At 46.1% G+C, this 27,636-nt stretch overlaps 1 protein-coding gene across 1 annotated transcript in view; it reads left to right on the forward strand.

Annotated features, from left to right (window-relative positions):
- The window catches only part of EML6 (EMAP like 6), a 188,125-nt gene that overhangs the window by 57,901 nt on the left and 102,588 nt on the right, over nt 1-27,636 (forward strand). The window contains exons 11-14 of the mRNA XM_044290143.1: nt 12,994-13,161; nt 15,152-15,258; nt 24,588-24,706; nt 26,828-27,014. Coding sequence (XP_044146078.1) covers nt 12,994-13,161; nt 15,152-15,258; nt 24,588-24,706; nt 26,828-27,014 — 581 coding nt within the window. The remainder of the gene's footprint in view (nt 1-12,993; nt 13,162-15,151; nt 15,259-24,587; nt 24,707-26,827; nt 27,015-27,636) is intronic.

The following is a 27,636-nucleotide window of genomic DNA, read 5'->3' on the forward strand; positions in this document are numbered from 1 at the left end:
TTTCCGTTGCCCATCCCGTCCAGACCATGGACTCACTTATCCATGGATTTTATCACTGATCTACCTAATTCTTCAGGAAAGACAGTTATTCTGGTGGTAGTTGATCACTTTAGTAAAATGGTGCATTTTATAGCTTTGCCGGGCCTACCTAATGCTAAAACACTTGCACAAGTGTTTGTTGACAACATTGTGAAACTCCACTGCATTTCCTCTGACGTGGTTTCGGATCGTGGGACTCCGTTTGTGTCCGATTTCTGGAAGGCGTTCTGTACTCGGCTGGGGGTACAACTGTCTTTTTCTTCGGCTTTTCATCCTCAGTCAAACGGACAGACGGAGTGCACTAATCAGAGTCTGGAGACTTACTTGAGATGTTTTGTTTCTGAGAACCAGGAGAAGTAGTCTTCGTTTTTGTCTTTGGCAGAGTTTTCCATAAATTATCGTAGACAGGAATCCACTGGGAAGTCGCCGTTTTTTGGGGCATAGGGGTTTCACCCGCAGTTTGGCACATTTTCTGGTTCAGATACTTCTGGTATCCCTGAGGAGGAAAGTTTTTCATCATCATTGTCATCTATATGGCGGAAAATTCAAGATAACTTGATGAATATGGGCAACAAGTATAATCGTGTGGCTGACAGGAAACGTATGAAAGGTCCAGACCTAAGAGTGGGTGATTCTGTGTGGCTGTCCACAAGATTTATTGGTCCATATAAGATCACTGCCATTAATAATCCTGTAGCTTTTCGTCTTGAACTCCTAATGTGTTTCATAAATCTTTGTTGAAGAGATATGTTGAACCTTTGGAGCCGTCTTCCTTGCCACCCGCTCCTGTCATGGTGGACGAGAGTTTGGAATTTCAGATCGCCAATATAATTGACTCTCGACTTCTCTGTAGATCTCTTCAGTATCTTGTTCACTGGAAGGGTTATGGACCAGAAGAGAGGATGTGGGTACCGGCATCTGACGTGAATGCCAGTCGTTTGGTGAAAGCTTTTCACAGGTCTCACCCGGATAAGGTTGTTCCTGGGTGTCCAGAGGTCACCCTTAGAGTCACCCTTAGAAGAGGGGGGGGGGGGGGGTGGCGGGTAATGTCACGGACATTTTCACTAGGAGGGTTTTCACTATGAGGTGTCCATTTTCCTTCCCTAGTTCTCAGGCCTGATTCCCTGTTCCCCCCTTCCATCCTATGCTCAGTGTGGTGTTTCCCTCCCACACCGAAGCGTGTCACCTAGCATGTGGTACCTAAGGTATGGCTGGGGTCATGTGTGCTGCTACAGCCATTGACCGACCTTAGCGACAAATGTGACTGGGGAGCAGGTGAGTATGATTCTTAGGTAGCGCACTAGGAGGCCCAATCCTGGAATACCTCTGTAAAGGGTTTTTTTATGGTCATAATGTTTTTAAAGCAAGCGCCCAACTCTGTGGAAACAAAAGATTCATACTTACCTGCTCCGGTCCTGCATGCTACCTCCGCTGTCTCCGCCCTACAGTCCCCACACTGTTTACATCTGCTGGTGTATGGGCATGGTCTCAGCCGATGACTGGCTTCAGAGGTGACATGCTACTAGTGGGCACATCAGAGCTGAAACCAGTCATTGGCTGGAGCCCTGCGTGTGACCATGCCGATACATTGCTAGATGTAAACAGTGCGGGGACCCCATGATGGAGACAGAGGGGACAGTGCGGAGGACGGGAACAGGTAAAGTATGAATATTCTGTTTCAGCAGGCAGGCTGCGGGCACTTGCTTAAATATCATTATAACCGGAAAACCCCTTTAAGGACTTTGTGCATGTAGTGACAGCTATAAGTGACATGTATGAACTTTACATATCTTGAACTTTTATTTTGAGGAGATGTTGTGCATCTCGGACTCTGCTTGAGTCAGGCTTTTAGTGAAGAACATGAATTTATATGCATCTTTAACAAAATGTCACAGTTTAATACAGAATGCCCTGAAGGTGCATGATGAGAATGAAGTTGTTAGGAGCCCTTTTTTTCCAATGTATCAGGTGGTATAGTGTGATTATGCAAATTTGGCAAATAGTTATGTTTAAAAATACCGTTTGGTGTCTGCAGTTCCTATGCAGTTCTTTGTGTTTCCATGGAAACCAAGTGCAAACAAACCCATGGGGGAATATTTACAAATCAAAGTGAGCTACAGTTTGTGTAAAAAAAAAATTGGCGTATATCTGTCTCAGATTGGAGCGCAAAGGTTATTTGTGCTGCAATCTGCGACTTTTCCTATTCACGTCAGGTCTGAAAAAGGGAGGAGTGACGGGAAAGGGACTGGCCCGGCACGCGGATCCACAGCGCACGTGGTTATTAAGACCAGCGTCTAAAACACTCGTCTTAATAAATTACCCTCTAAGTGTTAGGCCTCTTTCACACGGGCGTCACGGATTTGGTCCGGATGCGTTCAGGGTGTGTTCAGTTATGCGAGTGCTGTCAGTTTTGCGTCGCGTTGTTGCGTTTTTTCCCGCGCGTGTGACATGCGGATGGCATGCGTTTTTCATGCAGCCCCATTCACTTCTATGCAGAATATAGACCCTGCTGCGATTTCCACGCAACGCATAAGTGATACGTGAAAACAATCAGCTCATGTACACAGCCCCAAATAAATGAATGGGTCCAGATTCAGTGCGGGTGCAATGCGTTCACCTCACGCATTGCACCCGTGCGGAAAACTCGCCCGTGTGAAAGGGGCCTTAGTGTTAGATATTTTATTAACTTTAGCGACTTGCAAGGCTGTGCACATAGTGAAATAACTTCGCTGGGAAAGAGGTATGGTTTAAATGCACATTTTTTTTTTATTAAAGGGGTTATCCGAAACAAATGCTAGGGATGCTTGTCCCTGTCACCGCCTGCCATTGGCTGCTCCCCCCGACACCGGATGTTTTTATCCGCGCATGGGGAGAAGCAGCTGTGGCAGACCAGGAGTGGCGCGGGGAGCTAGGTAAGTAGATTCAGTGTGAGGGGCCTGAGCGTATAAGGGAGCGTTTGTTAGTCTCGGATAACCCCTTTAAGTCAACAAATAGGTGGTGTAAACTTAGACTAGACAGTGTATGTTTGCACCAGATGATGGAAGCCAGCATCAGCATTGTGATAAACCTGGTGCAGTGTGAGATGATCTGTCTGAATTCACGTCTTACATTTACTAAATGTGGTACATGTGAGACCAGTGTGTTTTATCCATTATTCGCTTCCACCTGTCCCCTCTTCTTGCTAATCTACATACATTTGGAGCAGAGCGAGATGAACGTGGATTAGACATGACTGCAGGAACAGACCGCACAGGGTTTGTTTGTAGTCTGTAGCCATGGAGACATAAGTCTTTTTTAAATCAAGACTATTTGCAAAGTGATTTGATTTTTGTTTTATAGGGATCTCTGGGATCAATATAGGCCATCAATATCAGATCATTCGGGGTCCAAGTCTTGGCACCTTTGTGGATCAGCTGTTTGAATGGGTTCTCGCACTGGTGCATATGCTCCAGCCTTTTCATTGTTGAACATGGGACCCTAAAATGTACTGACCGCAGAAAATTCCTTTAAAGGCCAATTTTTTTTGTTATTGCATTCTACTCATTTTTTTTAAAGGGCATCTGTCAGCAGATTTGTACCTATGAAACTGGCTGACCTGTTACACGTGCGCTTGGCAGCTGAAGGCATCTATGTTGGTCCAATGTTCATATGTGCCCACATTGCTGAGAAAATGATGTTTTAATATATGCAAATGAGTCTCTAGGAGCAATGGGGGCGCTGTCGTTACACCTGGAGCCTCTGCTCTCTCTGCAACTGCCGCGCCTTCTGCACTTTGATTGACAGGGCCAGGCAGTGAAGACATCATCACTGTCAATCAAAGTGTAGAGGGTTCGGCAGTTGCAGAGAGAGCAGAGGCTCTGTTGCTCCTAGAGGCTCATTTGCATATATTAAAACTTTATTTTTAAGTTTTTTAAATGCACTGAAACTGAAAGCTGCAGAAGAAAAACTATTGAAGATTTTAGGCGTTCGGCCACACGGTCTGGTTTCCTGATGCAGTTTCGGGAGGCAAAATCAGGAGTGGATCATAAAAGGAAAGAAAATGTACAGGGCAGGTGCGACCCCTAGTTTTTTAATTCATTTCTATTTTTAGCTTCCAAAACTGTACCAGGAAACCTGACCGTGTGGTCCTACCCTTACAAAAAAATTTTTTTGAAAAAGATTAGAATTATTTTTTTTGCCTAAAATGAGTAGAATGCAGTAACAAAAAATACCCCAAAGGCGTCCATAACCTGTAAGTAGATTGCAGCAATACAAAATACTGTAGGTTGAGACACTGTGCATACCCTTTAGCGATATTCCAGTTGCCAATGGGACTTTTTTTAAAATTTTCCACGTTATTCTTAGCTCTCAATTCTTGCATCTATTTGGAGAATGCTTTTAGCCTTTCTAAATCGTTTGCAAATTGAAACTGCACAGAAATGGTGGTAACAAGTGCGTTCGTTAGTCGTTACTAATACATCAGCTTCTTCAGTTCTTCCAATCCACCTATAGTTTTTATCATGCATATTTTAAATCAGTAATTGTAAAATCCCCTTTAACTTCCCTTAGGCATCCGAAAGAATTACGTTAGATCAATGGATTTCTGTGTGCACTGATATGGATTAGACTGATTTAGAACGCGTGGGCTGTATCCTCCTCCACCGTAAGGGTGATGTATAATAGATACAGCACTCTCCATGTATTAGCTGATGCAGTCAACGTGTTCAGATTAGTGTTTCCATATCTGTAGCATTTCTTACAATGAACTTGAGACGTGAGCATTTTGCCACTTGGGTACGGATTGCTTGATCTCAATTTAGAAAACGCGTATTAAATATTTATAGTATGGATGGAAGGGAAATTTGTGACTTTCTAGAAAACTGTAATTATTTTTTTTTCTAAAGATAAAGCTGTCAGTGAATAAAATAGCAGTTGTGTTTTGGGTCTGTTAAATAATGTATTAGAGCGTTCCCATCCGGTTTATGAATGTTGATGCACGTTGCATGGCGTGACTGCTGAACAACCAAACCCATGTAGAAATTAAAGCCTTCTCATGGGTGGCTGAAAGATACTAATATTTTACACACAGGGCCTCGTAGGAAAAATAGACCTAAAATTCTGGGTTCCCCTGAAGCAATCAGTCGGTTTTCAGCTTTCTAGTACTGAGACAACAGCGCTAACCACAATGCTGCCTGTCAACCAGTCAGTGCTGGAAAGCCGGGAACTGATTGAGGGGGACAGAAATTGTAATTTCAATTTTGGGATTTTTTTTTTTTTAAAGTGTTTATTTATGCAGTTTTAAAGGTCATAACAGAACATTAGAAAAGACCAAACCACAATAGATACAGACTCATCTCAGTGCATTAGAAGAATTACAGTATACAATTCCAATATGCGGGGAATACATTTCCGCGAATGCAAAACGTACTTTAGCATATTCCAAGGATCAAGTGATATCTTCCACATATATGTTTGACTGAGAGAACACACTCACACACACATTCACTCACCCTGTGATACCAGAATCCCCCCCCCCCCCCTTTTCCAAAGCCAGGAGTCTCAAGTGGTCGCCTGTGCCTGAATCCATAGCCCCCAAATAAGGTCAAACCGTCCCGGAACCCCTCTGGCTGCGTAGGTCAATTTGTAAAACTGGAGATCTGCATTAATCAATTGCACCCAGGAATCCAAGGAGGGAACCTTAGGAGGCTTCCAGTGTAGAAGGATAGTTTTCCGTCCATAAAACATTAGTAGACGCAGAAGCATTCTTCCATATTTAGATGGGTCGGCGTCCCGCACCAATCCCAGCAAACACACTGATGGAGACAGAATCCCGGGGAGCCCCAGCTTGGACACCATAAAATCACAAACTTTCTGCCAAAAGCAATATATAATTGGGCATTCCCAGACCATGTGAAAGAAGGTGCCCCTTTCCACCCCGCATCTGGTGCAAGAGGGGTCTGGAAGTTGAGCCATACGGTACAACCGCACCGGGGTAAGATATACCCTGTGCATCCACTTCAACTGGATTACCTGGTCCCTCGCGCTTATCACAGCGGATTTCCATGTCCCCGACAGTTCCTCCAAGTGCACCGCTTCGAGCTCCGGAATATCAGCCCTCCAGTGCTCAAACGAGCGAGAGAGCGGAGATTCCTGCATTGTCATTATTTCTAAATAGAATAAGGAAATGGGCTTAAGCAAATGTACCCTTCTAGCCACAGATTCCAGCGGGCCGCACTGTAGAGCAAGAGTCAGAGACCGGAATTGAATAGTGCATGCATGTCTCAACTGGAGATATCTATAAAAACACGTATTTGGCAGGTTGAACTGTCTCCTTAAGGCCACAAAGTCGCTAAAGACCCCATTAACATACAACTGGGTGAGATACTTAAGACCCGCCTTGGCCCAGAACTCGAAGTCCGACAAATGAAATAGCTCCTTCAAACGGTTATTCTTCCACAAAGGCATATATGGAGACCAGACTTCTCCCTCATCCTTTTCCCAATGCGTCACCACCCATCGTTTCCATATAGACACCACCACCGCCATAGCTTTAGTATAGTATAGGACCAAGTCACCTCCCCCCCTATACACCAGATTGGCCAGAGACTCGTAAGATCCCGCCAAGGCAGCCTCCAGTACCACCGCTGGGTTATTCGCGTCTGCTCTTATCCACCATGCAGCATACACCAACTGTGCAGCAGCATAGTATACCCGGAAGTCTGGGAGTCTCAGGCCTCCCCGCGTGTACAGGGTCTTCAGTGTCCGTCTCGCCAGTCTAGGAGGTCGGCCACCCCACAAGAAGGGAGAGATCAATCTGTCCAAATGGTCAAAGTGAGATTGCGGCAATGTCACCGGGGCCGCCCTATAGAGGTATAGAAGCTTGGGTAACACAGACATCTTTACCAAATTCACCCTGCCCATCAAAGTGAGAGGGAGACTAGTCCACACATCCAGCTTTCGGGATACTTGCTGGACCGCCGGCATAATATTCAGTTGGTAGAATCTGTTTGTATCTCGATGGACTCTCACACCCAGGTAGACAAATTGTTCCACCACCCTCAGACTCGACAGCGGAGAAATCCCCTCCCCCGCTTCCTCATCAACCAGACAGAGGCTGGACTTACCCCAGTTCACTCTGAGACTGGAGAACCTCCCAAACCCATCTATAATGTCCAACAGGGCTTCCAAGGAGGGACCCGTATCCGCCAGGTACACTAAAAGGTCATCCGCATATAGCGATATCTTCTCCTCTATCCCCGCAATTGTCCACCCTTCTATTAGCTGAGAGGCATTTACTAGTCTCGTCAGGGGCTCCATAACTAGAGCAAACAGCATTGGGGATAGAGGACACCCTTGTCTGGTCCCCCTATGAAGGGCAAAGGATTCCGATAAATACCCGTTCACCCGCACTCGGGCCTTCGGGGCCTGATATAACAACTTAATCCATTTAACAAAGGAGGACGGGAACCCCAAATGGTCGAGCGTCTGCCATATAAAGTGCCATTCAACCGAGTCAAACGCTTTCTCATTGTCTAGAGAGGCGATAGCTCGAGACCCTGCATTGTCATGAGTAACCTGTAGATTAGTAAAGAGTCTCCGTAGGTTAATGTCCGTCGTTTTCCCAGGCATAAACCCCGACTGGTCCGGGTCAATTACAGACAAGATAACCTCCCTCAATCTTCTCGCCAGAAGCTTAGCTAGTACTTTTACATCCACGTTAAGCAGGGAGATCGGTCTGTACGAGCTGCAGCTTTCCGGTGGACGCCCCGATTTATGTATAACCACAATCGTGGCTTCCATCATGGAGTCAGGCAATTTATTACATTCGAAAGCATGTGCGAAGAGCTTATACAACCTCTCACTCTGCTTTTCCAGATCCAACTTATACCATTCCACCGGAAGCCCATCTGGCCCAGGCGATCTGCCCACTGACATACTCTCAATCGCTGCCTTAACTTCCAGCACATCCAGGGGCATGTCCAAATAGGCCTTGTCCGTCGGTGAAAGAGGAGTGACCTTAATCTTCCTTAAGTAATCCCTTATATCTCCTTCACCCAAGGCCAGTTTACTGTCATACAAGTCCGTGTAGTACCTAGCAAACTGCGAACAAACATCCTCCGGTCGAGAAAAGGACTCCCCCTCGTCATTAACAATACAAGTCACCACCGTCTGTGGGGCCTCAGTTCTGGCCAGGAAGGCTAAAGTTCTCCCATTCTTGTCTCCCTCAGCAAATACTACCTGCCTCTGACACAGTAACCTCTTTTGAGTAAACTCAACTAGGTGAAGACGGAGATTACGCTGCGCCTCCTCCCATCTAGTACGATTATCAGACTTGGGATCCTGAGAGAAAACCATTTCAGCAGATGTCACCTCGTTTTCTAGCTTATTCCTAGTAGCCACCAGCTCCTTTCTATGTGTCGCAATTGCCTGCACTATAACTCCCCTTTGAACCGCCTTGAAAGCGTCCCATTCAGTCAGCGGGTCTGAGGACCCCCCATTAGTCTCCCAGTATTCCTTTGCCCCTTCCGTAGCGGCCCAAGACACCGGAAGTACCTCCAGCCAGCGCGGATTAAGACGCCAGAGTTTAAAGGGAAGCCCAACCGGGATTCTCAGGGACACCAACAGCGGGGCATGGTCAGATATACCCCTGGGAAGATATTCCACCTTAGACATCCACGGCAACAAATTCCTGTCCACAAAAACAAGGTCAATCCTAGACAATGAGTCATAAGAAGCTGAATGGCATGAAAATTGGCGAACCCCGGGATGTAGGTGTCTCCAGACCTCAGAGAGAGCGTTTCCTTCCGCCCATTGAGCCAACGCATTACTATGCGAAGCGTGGGGGTACAGTCTGTCCAACAAAGGATCCAGGACTGAGTTAAAGTCGCCCATAATGAGCAAGGGAGCAACAGGAAAGGTCGCAATCTTGCCCATCAGGTCGTCCAAAAAACTTCTCTGAAACGGAGGAGGGACATAAACCCCAGCCACAATATAGTCCTTACCTCTGATAGACGCATGCACAATGACATACCTCCCCAGAGGGTCAGTCTGGACCGCCTGTAACTGAAAGGGAACAGATCTAGCCACCAATAGCGACACCCCCCTTGCCCGGTTGCTATATACCGCGTGGTATGACCAGCCAATCCACGGCTTCTTCAACGCCAAGGTTTTCTGTCCCATCAGGTGCGTCTCCTGTAACAATAATACATCTGGAGAAAATTTCCTAAGAAAGTTAAAAACGAGAGAGCGTTTGACCTTATCATTGAGCCCTCGCACATTCCAGGAGATAAAAGTACAGTTAGCCATCACGTGACAGAACCTACCTCGGGCGGCGGAGGGCGACCAGGACCACAGGGCCAATCATGCTCACATACACACCACAAGACAAAACATACAAACAGAAACATTGAAAAAGCAGGTTCAATTAGGTAACCCACTAACTGGTAATAAAGCCCCTTCAACAACATTCCCCCTCCCTGCCCAGACCACCCAACCTATCTGAGCCCAGATCCCCAACTAACTAACAGTAGCAGTCCGTTGCTAAATTAGAGACGTGGAACAGTCTCGAAAACGCACTTCAAGTGCAACAGAGCCAGAGATGAGATAAGGGACTAAGCGCCCCAGCTCCGGCCATTATAAACCAAGGAAAGAACCGGCATCCGTGAAGTCACTAAAGCTGGACCCCACTTTTAGCAGGCCTAGTTCATCCCAGACCGTCCAACCACTCCGAAGCCTCCTCCGCCGTTGTAAAGAATCGGACGGATTCCCCATCCTGCACACGCAGCTTTGCCGGGTAGAGCATGGCATACCGGATTTCTTTGCCCCTCAGGCGGGCCCTCACTGCCGTAAATTGCCTTCTCTGCCGCTGAACCTCAGAGGAGAAGTCCGGATAGAAGGACAATCTGGAGTTCTCAAATCGAATCTCCTGCATTCTCCGCGCTGTCGCCAAAATTGTATCACGGTCCCGATAATTCAAGACTTTCAGGATAAAAGGACGCGGAGGAGCTCCTGGAGGCGGAGATCTGGTAGGGATCCTGTGGGCACGTTCCACCACAAACGTCGAGGAGAGTTGAATAGGGTCAAGACATTTCTTGATGAATTGCTCAGCAAAAAGTTCTGGTGTTGTCCCTTCTGCCTTTTCAGGGATTCCCAGTATACGGATATTATTCCTTCTATTGCGGTTTTCGGCATCATCTACTTTCGCCATCAGTGATTTGACCTGCTGCTGCAGGGTACGCACCATATTGCTGCCGGAATGGGCCACATCTTCCACCTCACCTAGTCGCCTTTCTACTTCTGTGGTCCTCTCACGGATCTTGTCAATGTCCTGTCTAAGGCAGGTGATATCAGACTGCAAATGGTCAATTTTGATCGTGAGTGTGGATTGGCAGGTTGTAATGGCCGCCATTATTTTACTCAAATCAACCTGTTCTCTTTCAGGGTTGTTCCCCACCCCCTTTTCCTCCGTCTGGCTCATTGCGTCAGCAGACAATTTAACCAGTTGCGGGTTACCAGCACCCCCGGTTTTCCGGCCCATGAAGAGTAGTAGTTATAAGGCCTATAGGGTTCTGATGCAGGTTCTCCAGGTGGAACAGGGAACAGATGGAGTACAGAAGGAGTTAATCCCGGCACCCCCCCCGCGCTGGGCTAAAGGAGGGTCCCCTTAAATGGTGTATAAAGGGGTAAGGCCCAGTGGCACACTGAAGGCAGGCAGAGCCCCGAAGGGTTAATCCAGGCGCCCTTTCCAGCTAAGGAAGAGTCCCCCTGAGTACTGAACCCTGAAGTATGGCACAGGGCGTCACAGCAGTACCTTATCGGTGAGTTCCTGGGGTTATTCTCTTCCAGAGCTTCAGGTGGGATCCCTCTTTAATTCACAGCAAAGGAGCCAGAGCCACAGCCGCAGGAGTCCAGTGATGGGAGAAGAGCCGGAGAGCTGCAGAGCTGAGTGCCCGCCCCCGACCTGCCGACCACCGGAACAGAGAGGGCCGCCCTGCCCTGGAGAGACACAGGCCGACTCACCGAAGACGCCGCAGGGACCCCGGCCAGGTAAGTGACCCACCGCTCCGTCGGCTTCCTCTGCAGGCCAGTCCCGCTCCCAAGATGGCGCCCGCTCACCGCCGCAGCCGAGGACCTAGGCCGCACCGCCAGCCACCGGGGAGGATGAAGACGAACGAGGCCCAGAACAGCTCCGGAGATGGACGGCCACCGGAGGGACCCACCGCTCTCCAGAAGTCTTCACGGTGGACCAGGATGCCCAGGATATCACACGGATGGAGCCGGAGCTGAAGGGAAGCACGTCCTCACTCCATGAAGGTTAGGCCACGCCCCCTCAATTTTGGGATTTTAGTCCAATCAAGAGCAACATCTGCATTGAGTTATTTTCTCCAGGTATTCTGGTTTCCTCTCACACTCCACAAGTACTAGCTAGGCTTGAGCAAATCGACCAGCTGGTACCAAACCCGGATACCAAACTTCAGATTCCTAATTTAAAAGTTTTTTAAAGATGCAGAAGTGAATATCGTATTCATTTACCGAAGTCTTGCGCGACTTTGGGTGAAATTAAGTTTGGCTACACAGCATTAAAATCAAAGTGTTTGACCAAATTGGCTTCGATTTGCTTAGCACTACTGATAGGTTATAGGTGTTGTCCAGGGTTTTGATACTGATGGGCTATCCTCAGGATCTTATCAGTTGGGGTCTGACTCCCAGCACCCCCTTCGATCAGCTGTTTGAAGAGGCTGGCCCTCTACTCCAATGAGCGCTGTTTCCTCTTCCTAGGCCAGTGACATTCACATTCATCGGTCATATGGCCTAGGAGCAGCTTCAAGTAACCGGACCCGAGCTACAGTACCAAGTACATCCGCTATACAGTGTATGGCGCTGTACTTGGTAATCTGTGAGGAGACTATGGCGCTCAGCGGCCTCTTTAACTGCTTGCTGACTGCCAATTGACTATATACTTCCCGCAGTTGGCACATATATCTGCACAGACGTTTCTAAATGTCCTTGCAGAGATCGAAGCTGCACGCTGATGTGGGACCGGGGAGCAGGGTTCCCATAGAGAAGGAAGGGATGTTTTTTCACCCTCTCTGCCTTCCCCCATCGCTCTATAGATAGCACTGAACGAGCACTGTGTATAGAGGTCAAATCGCAGTGGTGCCGCTTCCTGATCTGGTCCCAGCGGTCATGTGATCACTGGGACCCAGGGGTCTGCATGAGCTGCTGGGTCTTAGCAGACTTATCAGAGGTTGTTATTGTGTCAGCCCGAGTTACCGAAGAAATCAGCAATAGATTAAAAAAATGTCATGTTAAATGCCCCCCCAGAGGTCTTGTATTACCTTATTGCGGATACTAAGTGTAAAAAAAAAAGAGAAAGTAAAAAATCATTAAAAAAAACACCACACCACCAGCGAACATAACCCATTCCTTATCTCAAAATGACTGTTATGGAAAGGGGGCATAATAAAAAAAAAAAAAATTTTAGTTGTACATCATGCTGTTAACAAAATAACACAAAGTGAAAAACAGGCCCGTTTCCTTTTTAACGTTTATCTAGTTATAAAAAAAATAATAATACTAAAATAAAAATTACAACGTGCAAAAATAATTTGCATAACCGAGCTAAATTTTTTTTATGGCTTTCAAGGTTGCATATACTAAAAAAATTGGAAGATGCCCCTGGTCAAGAAGGGGTGTAAATGTGACAGTTTGCAGTTTAGATTGTGAGTTCCAGTGGGGACAATTGTGAGTTAGTCCTCCATTTATTGGTCTGCAGTAGTCCACTACCTAGTGCACCCGATAAGTAGAGTAAAACAGCAGGAACATGAAATTGACAACCAGTCTATCCAACCAACTGGCTGAGTTGCCGACTTCTCATTGTCTGTAGCAGCTAGAACTCTGTGTACGTGGGTTAGCAGGGTGCATGCCTTGAGTTGACTAGTTTATAATGAATCTGCTCTCTTTCTGTTTGTTAAGGAGCCAAGTTTCGGAAATATGTCGGCCATTCAGCACATGTCACAAATGTACGCTGGTCATATGACTTCCAGTGGGTTTTGAGCACCGGAGGAGCTGACCACTCTGTTTTTCAGTGGAGATTTATTCCTGAAGGAATGGCAAATGGTATCATTGAAACTCCACCTCAAGGTATGTTTGATGGTTCTTTTGCATTGACCAGATGGGAGAAGATCTTTGGGCCTAAATTTGACATGAAGAGAAAAAAAGTCAAAGAGGAAATCCAGTTAAAGGATCATCTGATAATTGATATGTGACAGCATCAGATTAATTCATTTTCAAAACAAAGGAGATGTATGGGGTGTGTAGATATATCTGTTACTAAAAATGACAAAAAATTTAAATAACAACGATCTCTGAGAAATGTCAAAAATGCTTGAAGAGCCCTTTCATTCTGGAAATCCGGGGTGGGATCAATGCCATCTTTCCACATTTATCTATCACAGAATGTCATGAATTGGCTCTTTCTCTAGGTTCTTGACGAGAGAGAAGAGGAGAGGACTATGGGCAGGGCCCCTGTGTAGAGCGGGTAGGGACACATAAATCACAGAGGATTGTCGTGTAGAAAAAACTGGAACTTTTGGCAGCGCTATGAGGAAGAACAATCTGATAAAGCAGTGTTGGGGAACATCCAGCCTGTGGGCCGCATACGAGACCATTTCATGTGGCCCTCTGCCAGAACATATTGTGGAAGCGGTCACATTATGGAAGCGGTCATTACCATGCAGGAGGCACAGGAAGGTGAGAACTGCGCATTGCTAGCGGTACTCACCTTCCCGTTGCCTTCTTCTGGCCCCACGCTGTGTCCTGACGCACGTCCTGATGGTTATAAGGGAAAATATCAGCATTCTTAATACAGAATGCTTACTAAAATGTCGATTGAGGGGTTAAAAAAAAAAGAATTAACTTACCTCATCCACTTGATCGCGCAGCCGCCATCGTCTTCTTTCTTCTTCTTTCAGGACCTGCAAAAGGACTTTTGATGATGCAACGCAGGTCCTGCTGAATGAAGATAGAAGATCCTTCTATCTTCATTCAGCAGGACCTGCGCTGACATCACCACGCTCACCACGTGGTGAGCGCAATTGCTTCATCAAAGATCCTTTTGCAGGTCCTGAAAGAAGACGATGCCGGCTGCGCGATTAAGTGGATAAGATGAGTTAATTTTTATTTATTTTTTTAAACCCTCAATCGACATTTTAGTAAGCATTTTGTATTAAGAATGCTATTATTTTCCCTTATAAACATGTTATAAGGGAAAATAATACAGTGAATTTACTTTAACGGGGTCCGGGGTTGCTTATCCCTTTCATCTCCCAGCAATCATGCGTGAAAATCGCACCTCATCCGCACTTGCTTGCGGATGCTTGCGATTTTCACACAGCCCCATTCACCTCCCCCTGTGTACAACTATCAGTGACTGACGGCTATCTCTGTATACACACTTACACAGTGAATGCTATCAATCACTGATGACACCTCCCCAATGTACAATTGAAGGCAGAAGGAGTAGAGCTATAAATGTAGAAATTGTAAGTTCTGCTGAATCTTTTATCAGAAAACCATATAGCAATCTGTTCAGCTCCTCCTGCTCTATAACAAGCTTCCGGTATTTCCATGGTGACAGGTTCCCTTTAATAGTGTAGCATGTTATACAGAGTTAGAGATGAGCAAATTTCCGGTTATGAAATTAGTTTGCGATTCGTTTACTGGTAAAAGGTGACTTGCGTTATGGATTGCGTTACCGGAATCTCTATACAGAGTGTATACAGTGTTATATAGAGTGAGTATGTAATAGTGTAGAGTGTTACCGGAATGCAGCCCATAGACTTCTATTATGACGGATTGAATAACGGAATGCCTCTAAAGGCATTCCGTTATGCATTCCGTCATAGAATTGCATTATGGTCCGTGGAAACGGAATCCATAACGCAATTCACAATTTACCAGTAAATGAAGCGTGAACGAATTTCCAAAGATGAAATTCGCTCATCTCTATACAGAGTGTATACACATAATAGCATACAGTGTTATATAGAGTGAGTATGTAATAGTGTAGAGTGTTACCGTGTATAGAGTGTATGTGTAATACCTTGTTTTATTTTGCATCTTGTTTTATTAGAAGGGATCATTGATTCCTGCAGTGAAGAGTCGGATTCAGATGTATCAGATGTCCCCGAACTAGACTCTGACATCGAGCAGGAGACACAAATCAATTATGATCGCCAGGTTAGTACAGAAGTGCAAGTAGCTGACAAGAAATTTTAATGAGTTTCTGCTTATAGAGATTGAGAGTTGTCAGGTCATTACATCCCGTTGTGTGCTTGTATCACAGCAAAATGTTTATATTTGAGAAAAGGGTGATGGGGTGACAGGTGGTGACAGATTGCAGATAAGCAATGCCTTATAGTGCCCACATAATGCTGAACTATGCCCAGATACTTTGTCAGCACAGAGTCATGTGTCAGCATAGTACCACAGTGCTCAGAGACTGACAAAATGTAAATTGCCAACACAGTGCACAAAACAGTGCCATACGCAGTATAGATGGTCTGCACCCCATGGTTCCCCCTCTCTCACAGACTGCTCCCATGGTTCCCTATCTCTCACACAGATTATTCCCCATGCCCCTCTCTGTTACACAGACTGCTCCCCGTGTCCCCTCTCTCACAGACTTTTGCACATGTTCCCTCTTATACAGACTATTCCCCATGTCCCTATCTTCCTCCCAGGTTCCTCCTGTGTCACAGACTGCTTCCCATGTCCTCCTCTGTTACGCAGACTACTCCCCATGCCCCTATCTTCCTCCCAGACTGCTGCCCAGGTTCCTCTTTCTGTCTCACAGACTGCTTCCCATACTTCCATCTCTCTCACAGACTGCTCCCCCTGCCTCCATCCCTCTCACAGACTGCTCCCCCTGCCTCCATCCCTCTCACAGACTGCTCCCCCTGCCTCCATCCCTCTCACAGACTGCTCCCCATGCCTCCATCCCTCTCACAGACTGCTCCCTCTGCCTCCATCCTTCTCACAGACTGCTCCCCCTGCCTCCATCCTTCTCACAGACTGCTCCCCCTGCCTCCATCCTTCTCACAGACTGCTCCCCCTGCCTCCATCCTTCTCACAGACTGCTCCCCCTGCCTCCATCCTTCTCACAGACTAGTCCACATACCTCAGTGTTTCTCACAGACTGCTCCCCCTGCCTCCATCCCTCTCACAGACTGCTCCCCCTGCCTCCATCTCTCTCACAGACTGCTTCCCATGCCTCCATCCCTCTCACAGACTGCTCCCCCTGCCTCCATCCCTCTCAGAGACTGCTTGCCCTGCCTCCACCCCTCTCAGAGACTGCTCCCCCTGCCTCCACCCCTCTCAGAGACTGCTCCCCCTGCCTCCACCCCTCTCAGAGACTGCTCCCCCTGCCTCCACCCCTCTCAGAGACTGCTCCCCCTGCCTCCATCCCTCTCAGAGACTGCTCCCCCTGCCTCCATCCCTCTCAGAGACTGCTCCCCCTGCCTCCATCCCTCTCACAGACTGCTCCCCCTGCCTCCATCCTTCTCACAGACTAGTCCACATACCTCAGTCTTTCTCACAGACTGCTCCCCCTGCCTCCATCTCTCTCACAGACTGCTCCCGGTGCTTCAGTCTTTCTCACAGACTGCTTCACACGTGATGGCCTATCCCCAAGATGGCGCAAAAAGACAACAAGGGGGCACAGTGAAAGTAAGCTAGAGTGCTAGTCGTGGTATTAGAACCAAAGAGTCAAAAATTTATAGAAGAAAAACAACACACAAAGGCCATCACTATGTAAAAATAAATACTTATATTTTATTGAACAACACAGAAAAAGGTTAAAAACATTGTATACAATAAAGACCTTGTGCAGGACAGAAACATATGTCCAATGCACAACCCTATGTACACCAAGTCCTAGATGTGGACAAATATAAGCCGCCAGAAAATTACCGAATACATAATATGTGATAAATATGACATCAAATATTGCTGAATACAAGCATTGTGCATAGGTAGAACCCCCATCCCCTAGTTGGGCCATCAGTAGCTATTTATTTATTTTATGCAATTATATAGCTGTCACGGAATGTGTACAGGAAACAATGCAAAACAACATGCATAAATGACTCGCTGGATCCAAAAGCTAAGGAACAAAAGGGAGACCCCTGTAGAAGACCTGGCACTTTCCCTGGCTGCTCAGCCTATGCATAGATCCGAATGGTGGAGGTATGCATATCCACGTACCTTGACTATATAAGCCCTGAGCACCCTACAATAGTGAGGGGACACGACCACCGGCTCCCTACACCAGACACGGAGGGAGTCAGGGTCACCTGGGATCCAACAAACAGAAAATAACAGATAACAGTTTAACACTTAACTTTGTAGGGGAGAGGAGAACCAGATGGGCATGCACACATACTCCAGGAAGAAATATAAGCCGCCCAGAAAAGCATTCTGGGGAGGAATTTAAAGGGAAGCAATTAGTCCAACCCATGACAGCTGAGAGAGACTAACGAGATAAGTAACTGAATACCACAACAAAGAAACTCAAGGGGGAGGTTCTGAAAGGCCTCTGTCAGAGCTTCTCAGCTGTCTGGTTGTGACAGTACCCCTCCCTCTACGAGTGGACTCCGGACACTCAGAACCCACCTTCTCAGGATGGGACCTATGGAAAGCCCTGATGAGACGAGAGGCCTTAATGTCCGTCACTGGGACCCACATTCTCTCCTCAGGACCATACCCCTTTCAATGAACAAGGTACTGAAGAGAACCGCGGACAAGACGAGAATCCACAATTCTAGAGACCTGAAATTCAAGATTCCCATCAACCATAATCGGAGGAGGAGGCAAAGGCGAGGGTACAATGGGTTGGACATAAGGTTTCAATAAGGACTTATGAAAAACATTATGGATCTTCCAAGCCTGAGGAAGATCAAGACGGTATGCAACAGGATTGATGACAGACAGGATTTTGTAAGGCCCAATAAACCTAGGACCCAACTTCCAGGAGGGAACCTTCAATTTGATATTCTTGGTAGACAACCACACCAGATCACCAACATTCAGGTCCGGACCAAGCACACGTCTCTTATCTGCCACACGCTTATATCTCTCACTCATGCTCTTTAGATTATCTTGAATCTTTTGCCAAATAGATGACAAAGACGAGGAGAATCTGTCCTCATCAGGTAAACCAGAAGACCCCTCTCCCGAGAAAGTCCCAAACTGCGGATGAAACCCATATGCACCAAAAAATGGTGACTTATCAGAGGACTCCTGACGACGGTTATTTAAAGCAAACTCAGCAAGGGACAAAAAAGAACACCAATCCTCTTGATTCTCCGCCACAAAACAGCGCAGATATGTCTCCAGATTCTGATTGACGCGCTCCGTCTGACCATTCGACTGCGGGTGGAAAGCAGAAGAGAATGACAACCGAACCCCCAAGCGAGAACAGAAAGCCTTCCAGAATCTGGAAACAAACTGCGTGCCCCTATCAGAGACTATGTCTGAAGGAATACCGTGCAATTTGACAATGTGATCAATAAATGCCTGCGCCAGCGTCTTAGCATTGGGCAAACCAGGAAAAGGGATGAAATGCACCATTTTGCTAAAACGGTCCACCACCACCAGAATCACAGTCTTCCCCGAGGAACGAGGCAGGTCCGTGATAAAGTCCATGGACAGATGTGTCCAAGGACGGGAAGGAATGGGTAAGGGAAGGAGAGGACCTGATGGCCGTGAATGAGGGACTTTAGCACGAGCGCAAGTCTCGCAGGCTGCCACAAAACCCTCAACCGACTTACGAAGCGCAGGCCACCAGAATCTCCGAGCGATGAGATCCAGTGTGGCTCTTACCCCCGGGTGCCCAGCAAGGACCGTATCGTGGTGTTCTTAAAAAATCTTGTGTCTTAAAGCGAGAGGCACAAACAACCTCCCAGGAGGACAAAGATCAGGAGCCTCTGACTGGGCTGCCTGCACCTCTGCCTCCAATTCAGGAAAAAGAGCCGAGACCACCACACCTTCAGCCAAAATGGGACCCGGGTCTTCAAAATTCCCGCCTCCCGGAAAACAACGTGACAGGGCATCTGCCTTCACATTCTTAACTCCAGGGCGAAACGTGACAACAAAATTAAACCTAGAAAAGAACAAAGACCATCTGGCCTGTCTCGGGTTCAGACGCTTGGCTGACTCCAAGTAAGCCAGATTTTTATGGTCAGTAAATACGGTAATAGGGTGTCTGGCTCCCTCTAGCCAATGGCGCCATTCCTCAAAAGCCAACTTGATGGCCGACAATTCCCTATCTCCCACATCGTAATTTCTCTCTGCGGAGGAGAGTTTTCTTGAGAAAAAGGCACACGGTCGCCAATTGGCAGGAGAGGAACCCTGAGACAAGACCGCCCCCACACCCACCTCAGAAGCATCAACCTCAACTATGAAGGGTAAAGAAACATCAGGTTGCACCAAGATGGGAGCGGAAGCAAAACTCTCCTTGATATCAGAAAAAGCCTTACGCGCCTCTACTGACCAAGAAGAAAAATCTACCCCCTTTCTGGTCATGTCAGTGAGTGGTTTAACAATAGAAGAATAATTCAAAATGAACTTCCTGTAATAATTGGCAAAGCCCAAAAAACGCATCAGCGCCTTCTGATTCTCAGGAAGCTCCCACTCAAGCACAGCGCGGACCTTCTCGGGGTCCATGCGAAAACCAGAAGCGGAGAGAAGAAACCCCAGAAATTGAATTTCTGGAACCGCAAACACACATTTTTCCAGTTTCGCATATAATTTATTCTCCCGCAGGATGAGCAAGACCTGACGTAAATGTTCCTTATGAGTTTTGAAATCGGGAGAAAAAATCAAAATGTCATCTAAATACACCAATACAAATTTTCCCATCAAATGATAAAAAATGCTGTTCACGAAATGCTGAAAAACGGCTGGGGCATTCATCAAACCAAAAGGCATAACCAAATTTTCAAAATGGCCCTCAGGGGTATTGAAGGCCGTCTTCCATTCGTCCCCTTCTCTGACCCTGACCAGGTTGTATGCCCCTCTTAGATCTAATTTGGAAAAGACTTTAGCCCCAACAACCTGGTTAAACAGGTCCGGGATCAGAGGAAGCGGATAAGGGTCACGAATTGTGATACTGTTCAGCTCCCTGAAATCCAGACAAGGTCTTAAAGAACCATCTTTTTTCTTAACAAAGAAAAAACCAGCGGCAACAGGTGACTTCGAGGGTCGTATGTGTCCTTTTCTCAGACTCTCAGAGATATAAGCACGCATAGCGACCCTCTCAGGTTGGGAAATATTGTATAAACGAGATTTAGGCAGCTTGGCGTCTGGGATGAGATTAATAGGGCAATCGTACTCCCTGTGCGGGGGCAAATCCTGAACTCCACTCTCAGAGAAGACATCCGAAAATTCAGAGAGAAAAGATGGTACAGTCTTAGTAGCAACCTCAGAAACAGATGTCATGAGGCAATTCTCTCTGCAAAAGTCACTCCAACCATTTATTTGCTTCGCTTGCCAATCAATGGTGGGGTTATGCTTAGTGAGCCAGGGCAGCCCCAACACCAGCGGGGTGGGCAAACCGCTAAGGACGAAACATGACACATCCTCAACATGAGCATCACTCACAATTAAACGGATATTGTGAACTATGCCCTTTAATGATTTCTGAGAAAGTGGAGCGGAATCGATAGCAAAAACAGGAATATCCTTTCTCAAAGTGCACACCTGGAAACCATGAGTTATCGCAAATTGATTATCAATGAGATTGACCGCTGCTCCACTATCCACAAAAATCTCACAAAAAATGTTCTTGCTCTCTAGCGCCACCCTAGCCGGCAGGACAAAACGGGAACTACAATCAAACGGAAAACCTTCAATTTCCGCCTCAACCCTGCCAATAGTAACAGACGGAACATTTTTAAAAGATTTTTTCCTCTTTGTTTCTTTATTATACCCAGAGAACTGCCTGAATCTCCTAGAGGGACAAATATTTGCCAAATGATTAATACCTCCACAACAAAAACAAACCCTCCCATGCGGGCTGAATCTTCTATTGTCAGAAGCAATCAACCCCAGCTGCATGGGCTCCTGCTCAGAAGGGGCTGACAGCGACTGAGACCCCTGCGCACAGAATGGGACCGCTGCACAGTCCTGGGACCGAGTATGACAGGAAGGAGAGATCTCTCCTCTCTCTCTAAGACGCCTGTCAATACGAACGGCCTGAGACATAGCAGAGTCCAAAGAAATAGGCCTTTCATGAAAGGCAAATGCATCTTTCAATCCCTCTGAAAGACCATGGCAAAATTTACTTCGGAGTGCAGCATCATTCCAACCAGTATCAGCTGCCCATCTCTGAAATTCTGAGCAGTATATTTCTGCGGATTGTTTACCCTGGCATAAGAGACGTAGTCTAGACTCCGCCAGAGCAATACGATCCGGATCATCATATATCTGACCCAGGGCTAAAAAGAATTCATCCACTGAACGGAGAGGCCGTGCCCCCTTCGGCAGCGAAAAGGCCCAGGACTGAGCGTTACCTCTGAGCAGCGATATAATGATCCCCACCCTCCGTTCCTCATCTCCAGAGGAAAGGGGAAGAAGGCGAAAATGGAGTTTGCAAGCCTCTCTAAAACGCACAAAATTCTCACTACCCCCGGCGAACGTATCCGGGAGCGAGATCTTAGGCTCAGAACAAGCTCCATGAACGCAAGCTGAACCGGTCACTTGAAGCTGAGAAAAAGTCTTACGGAGGTCAGCTACCTCCAATGAAAGACCCTGGAAGCGTTCAGCCAAAAGTGAAACCGGATCCATGCTTAAGACGGTTTAGGCGGCTTATAATGTCACGGAATGTGTACAGGAAACAATGCAAAACAACATGCATAAATGACTCGCTGGATCCAAAAGCTAAGGAACAAAAGGGAGACCCCTGTAGAAGACCTGGCACTTTCCCTGGCTGCTCAGCCTATGCATAGATCCGAATGGTGGAGGTATGCATATCCACGTACCTTGACTGCATAAGCCCTGAGCACCCTACAATAGTGAGGGGACACGACCACCAGCTCCCTACACCAGACACGGAGGGAGTCAGGGTCACCTGGGATCCAACAAACAGAAAATAACAGATAACAGTTTAACACTTAACTTTGTAGGGGAGAGGAGAACCAGATGGGCATGCACACATACTCCAGGAAGAAATATAAGCCGCCCAGAAAAGCATTCTGGGGAGGAATTTAAAGGGAAGCAATTAGTCCAACCCATGACAGCTGAGAGAGACTAACGAGATAAGTAACTGAATACCACAACAAAGAAACTCAAGGGGGAGGTTCTGAAAGGCCTCTGTCAGAGCTTCTCAGCTGTCTGGTTGTGACAATAGCGCTACTATATTCCGCAGCACTTTAGACATTAGCATCCAACTGTCCTCTATGGGGCTCACAATCTAAGGTGATATTGACACCCCTTAACCCACCGATCAACTGTTTAGGTGTAGCTCTGTTACGGGAAGTCAGCCCCATCAAACTTGTAGTGGAGGGAGCTCGATACTACAGTGCGGCTCCAGTAGAGCAGTGCTGTAGTAACAGCTCCCTCCACCACAAGCAGGGGCGGACTGGGAACTGACAGAAGGCAGGGCCAACACCAGTACACAGGGCTAGCAATTCCATATTGCAGTACATTATACTCCATCAGCAGAGCCAAATACCACAGTGCATATCAAAATACTGCCCCAGCAGCACAAAATGCCTCCCCAAAAACTGCCCCTTTGTTGTGGCCAGCTCTGGTTGCCTTAGGATAACAATACACTTGAATTCAGGAGTTAGAAGGGAACATCAGATCATTACTTACCATGTCTGGTGGCTGTGAGGAGAGCTTAGCTGGCCCCCTGGGCATCACCCTACCAGAAAATTTCCCTGTAGGGTTTATTGCCAGTCCGCCCTTGACCACAAGGTTGACCTAGCTGTGTAGTTCCGGCACTGACTTCCGGTGACAGAGCTACACCCAAAGGGTTTATCGGCAGGGGATCGGGTTGTTGGACACCGACCTACCATTCATATAGTAAAAGGTTGGAGAACACCTTCAAACAATATTAGTCAAAGCATATAAAAATTTTTATTTGATCATTGTGAGCTTGATAAAAGGCTCAAATGTGGAAAGTAACTTCAGCGTAATAACTGACAACACTACCTTTAGTCAGCAGCCGTAATTGTTACCCTGATGCTTTTGATTGTGATTTTTAGTTACAGCACGTACATAGCAATTCATAAAAAAATTGTACTCCAATAACTTCTATAAGAATGTAAACAGTTCATTTTCTCAATGGCTTTATCATTTTTAACACAAACTCATTTGTACGAAGGACAAAAGAATGACTGCACCCGGAATAACAGTGACTTTCCATAATGACATGTATTTTCTCTCCCCTACCGGCACTTCATTTCTTTCTATATTCTGAGCCTGAGTCTGTATTGCCGGCAATTACTTGATGGGAACATTCAGCATTTTAATTAGAGTGAAAGCTGGCTTTTACATTGCAGAAAGCAGCAGTGTCAGCTCATTAATGTGCGCTCTGCCTTACGTTGACAGGCAGACTGTACAGTGCGTTCTAATAGTAGATGTTTACCTGGACTAGACCTGATGCATTTCACTACTTTTTGTAGCAATGCACTTCTCCAGAGCCTTCATAATGATAGGATGAAATATGTGGCTCATCAGATTCAAAATGGAAAAAAATGGAATACACTTACCTTGGTACTATACCTAGCCGGTATGTCCCATGCCACTTCTTGTCATCTAAAGCCATGATATTTAGGCCATGACTACTGTAGGCAATTGCTAGCTGCGGCGCTGACATCTCCATGAAACACCATGTGGCCACTGTTTTAAAACATGAATTCAACGATTTGAGAATAAATAAGCTTACACAGGCTAAGTGAATAAATATATTACTAAGTGTGATTAAATATAAGGTAAAACAGACAAATTACATACAGAGTAGTAAAAGTAAATAACCATCACTGGCCTACCCAAACAATATGAGGTGGGACTCCAGTCGCCATAATTATAGCACATGGCCGACACCCCAGGGGGTTACAAGAAAGAAATAGTGTTTTAATCAATTCATCCTACCTGGATGAAGTTCCTCAATGGGGTGCCAATTAATTGTCTGGGCAAACCAGGTTTATGCCCTTCAGCCTTCCTCCCAGAGATGTCCAGTGTGCCGCACAATTGTCTCTGAGAGGACCACTCAGGAATCTGGCTCTCAGCACAATGGGGGTTGGGTTGGGGGATTTGTGTATGTTATCTATCATTACACCGAATATAGAAGGTAATATAAAAGGGGACAGAACCAATCAATACTTAAAAATACCCTTCCAGCACAGCCACACTTGCCAACTACCCCAATGGGTTCTCGCATTGTGATTACTCTCCATCGTAGATCACTTCATATGCATTATCTGAAGGCTGTAAACCAATTCAAAGAATTTATAGGTGATAGAGTTGGAATATAAATAAGACTTGTATTGGTCTCCCACTTTCAGGTTTACAAAGAAGATCTACCTCAGCTCAAGCAGCAAAATAAAGAAAAGCAAAACTCATTGCCTTCTCTTAAAAGAGAAAAAGCCCCAGAAGAAAGTTTGAAGTTAAAGTTTGTACATGGGTAAGTTCATGCCGTGTGTTCGTTAGAACATATCAGTATTAGGTTTGCATCAGATATTGAAGTATCGATACTTTTTCGATACTTTGATTCCCGGTTCAGTTCTATACATTGTCAGTTTTTCAATAGCATCTCCGATAAGAGAACATGATGCACACACAATACAGTGCACACCATGTTCTCATCAGCGGCCACATGTAGAGAAGGAGGGGGAGCATCCTTCCCTTCCCACTGTGATGTGGCCGGCCACTGCCACCAATGAAAATGAGAGTGGGCTAGAATGGAGGAAATCTGTAACTGGGCATCCCTTTTGCATGACAAATTTCAGAACCTATAGTCTCCATGGCCCTATTAGCATCTCCGCCACTCCCTCCCTTCACCGTCCTAGATGAGCTCGCTGAGTGCTTTATAACCCCCCCTTAAATGGACAATACTCACGCCTTTTATTTTTACTTTTTTATTTTAATCTCAGTTTTCTCTGAACTATTTAGTGCCCTTGATACTTGAGGCATAGTCTATGTACAATTTCTCCCGTATTAGCCAATGTCATATATTCTCAATGTCGAGTCATTACTAATGACCATGTTCACCATTGTTTACCTTGAATGTTTTTCGATGTATTAAATATAAAGATTTGTAAAAAATAAATAAAAATGAGGGTGGGCTAAGGAGAGAGTATGAGGGGGTCAGTGTCAGTGGAGGGGGCAGTGTCAGTGCAAGGGGCAGTGTAAATCGGGGGCAGTTTCAATGACAGAGGGAGGGTGGGGAATAGTGTGCACATACGAGTGCTTCCAGTGATTTGCACCATGGCCTGCCAGCAGCATAGAGGAAATATGGGGTTAGGCCTCGGCCCTGCTGTGCGGCAGAAAGTGAAGTCTGCGCCAGCTACATAGACTTCAGCTATAACTTCTGCCACTTACTGGCAAATGTTATAATAAATGTGGCATGAAGCCACGCCCCTTCGACTAAGCCACGCCCCCTTTTCTGTAGTGCCGAGAAACAAAAAAAGTCGCAAAATATGCTGCACAGATGCTGTGCGCCATAATGTGCACCTTTTTTACGCCACAATTGTGGCGTAAAAAACATTGATGAATGTCCCCCACTCACTTCTCTGTATAACCCCTTCATCTCTTAAAGGGGTTATCCCATGATTGATGTAAAAAATTCAAATCAGACATCCTATAGTACATGACAATACCTTTCTAACAAAGCTCTGTACCTCAGATGGATCCAGAGATCTCTACATTCACTGCTCCATTTGCTCTGCTAGATTATCTTTAGCCTGGCAGCTCGGGGGGTGTATCCTTTCTGCTGCAGCTGTCTCCCTATAACTGACACAGCTTCTTTCAGAACATATGGCTGGTGTCAGTCGAAGATCTAAACAGAGCATGTGCGACCAGCTCAGCCAGACGGACAAAAAATAAGGAAATTAACAAACAGCAGGTGGCGCTACACAGATACATGCTTTTGAATAGCTCAGTAGCTATACAAAATTTTTAATTACATGCAATTATGCAAAGAAGGATTGGGTATATCGCACAAAGGGTTAACTGTTTAGTTGTGAGAATTGTACTTTCGCTTTCTGCCGGTTAACTAATAACCCTTCTCACTAAATTACTAAAAGGTCATAAACACTTATTTAAGCCACATTCTTATCAGTAAGATAAAAATTCAGCTATAATGAGGGTTTAGTAGGTCAGAGATAAGGAGCCATCAGCAGAGCTGCCTGACAGAACAGAGTGAAAACAGATAGCTTGCTATTAGAGAATCTCAAGGCTGTACAGAGAAAAGGGTTCAACATTTTTCTCTAGAAAAAAGTGTTTTAGATCTAAATAAGTACAATGCAATAATAAAAGGTGCCCATAGCCTTTAAGTCTAACACCTGATCATTGTGTTCTAGAAAGATATGTCTGGCAGCAGCTTACTCACCTCTACCCATTGACAATACATGTACTCTTGGCCAAACTTATCACATGTGTATGGGGGAGTCAGGAGGAATAGCTGTTGGACCGTGGACGGGCAAAATGAGAATAAATCCTGAATTAATGGTATAATTTACTTTGCCTGGTTCCACCATTAGTCTGACCCATAGTATGAACGTCTGTCTCTTATTTTCTGCTCTAGCTACAGAGGCTATGACTGTAGAAACAATCTCTTCTACACTCAGACTGGTGAGGTGGTGTACCATGTGGCAGCAGTGGCGGTGGTGTATGACCGGCTGCAGCATTCCCAAAGACTATACCTGGGTCACGATGATGACATCCTCAGTCTGGCCATCCACCCAGTGAAAGATTATGTAGCAACTGGCCAGGTACGTAAATAGCTTTTACCATATATTTCATTCATCTTTCTTTATTTTCTTAATGTTCAGCTGTAGCTCAAGTTTCTCTCTGCATCAAGTCTAAAAAAGTCAAAATGATGTATACAGTATCCTCCCATATAAAAAAACGGACATGTACTCATGGGCGTTCTAGTAGTCTGCACTTGTTCTCCAGAGCTGCTATTCCTACTGGAAATTAGGATCAAAAGTTGCAATTTTGACATTATGGGTCTTGTGTGCTGGGTATTTTTTGGCCAATCCTAGCACTCCCTATTGAGCCCTCTAGAACAGGACCCCTGCATTTGTCCTAGGGATCAGACTCCTTCCAATCAGACACGTATGACCTATTCTGTGTATAAGTGATTAATTTTAAATGGGTTAATCAATATCCGATGGGTGGGAGTCCGACACCCGCCTCCGCGGCTGATCAGCTGTTTGAAAAGGCTGCGGCTCTCCAGTGAGCGCTGTGGATTCCTCACAGCTTTCCAAGCACAGCGCCATACATTGTATAGTGGTTGTTCTTGGTATTGCAGCTTAGGCCCATTCACTTGAATAAGACCGAGCTGTGCCTAGGCCATGTGACCAATGAATGTGATCACATGGTGTAGAAAGA

Source organism: Bufo gargarizans, chromosome 4 (assembly GCF_014858855.1).
Source record: "Bufo gargarizans isolate SCDJY-AF-19 chromosome 4, ASM1485885v1, whole genome shotgun sequence".
NCBI lineage: Eukaryota > Metazoa > Chordata > Amphibia > Anura > Bufonidae > Bufo > Bufo gargarizans.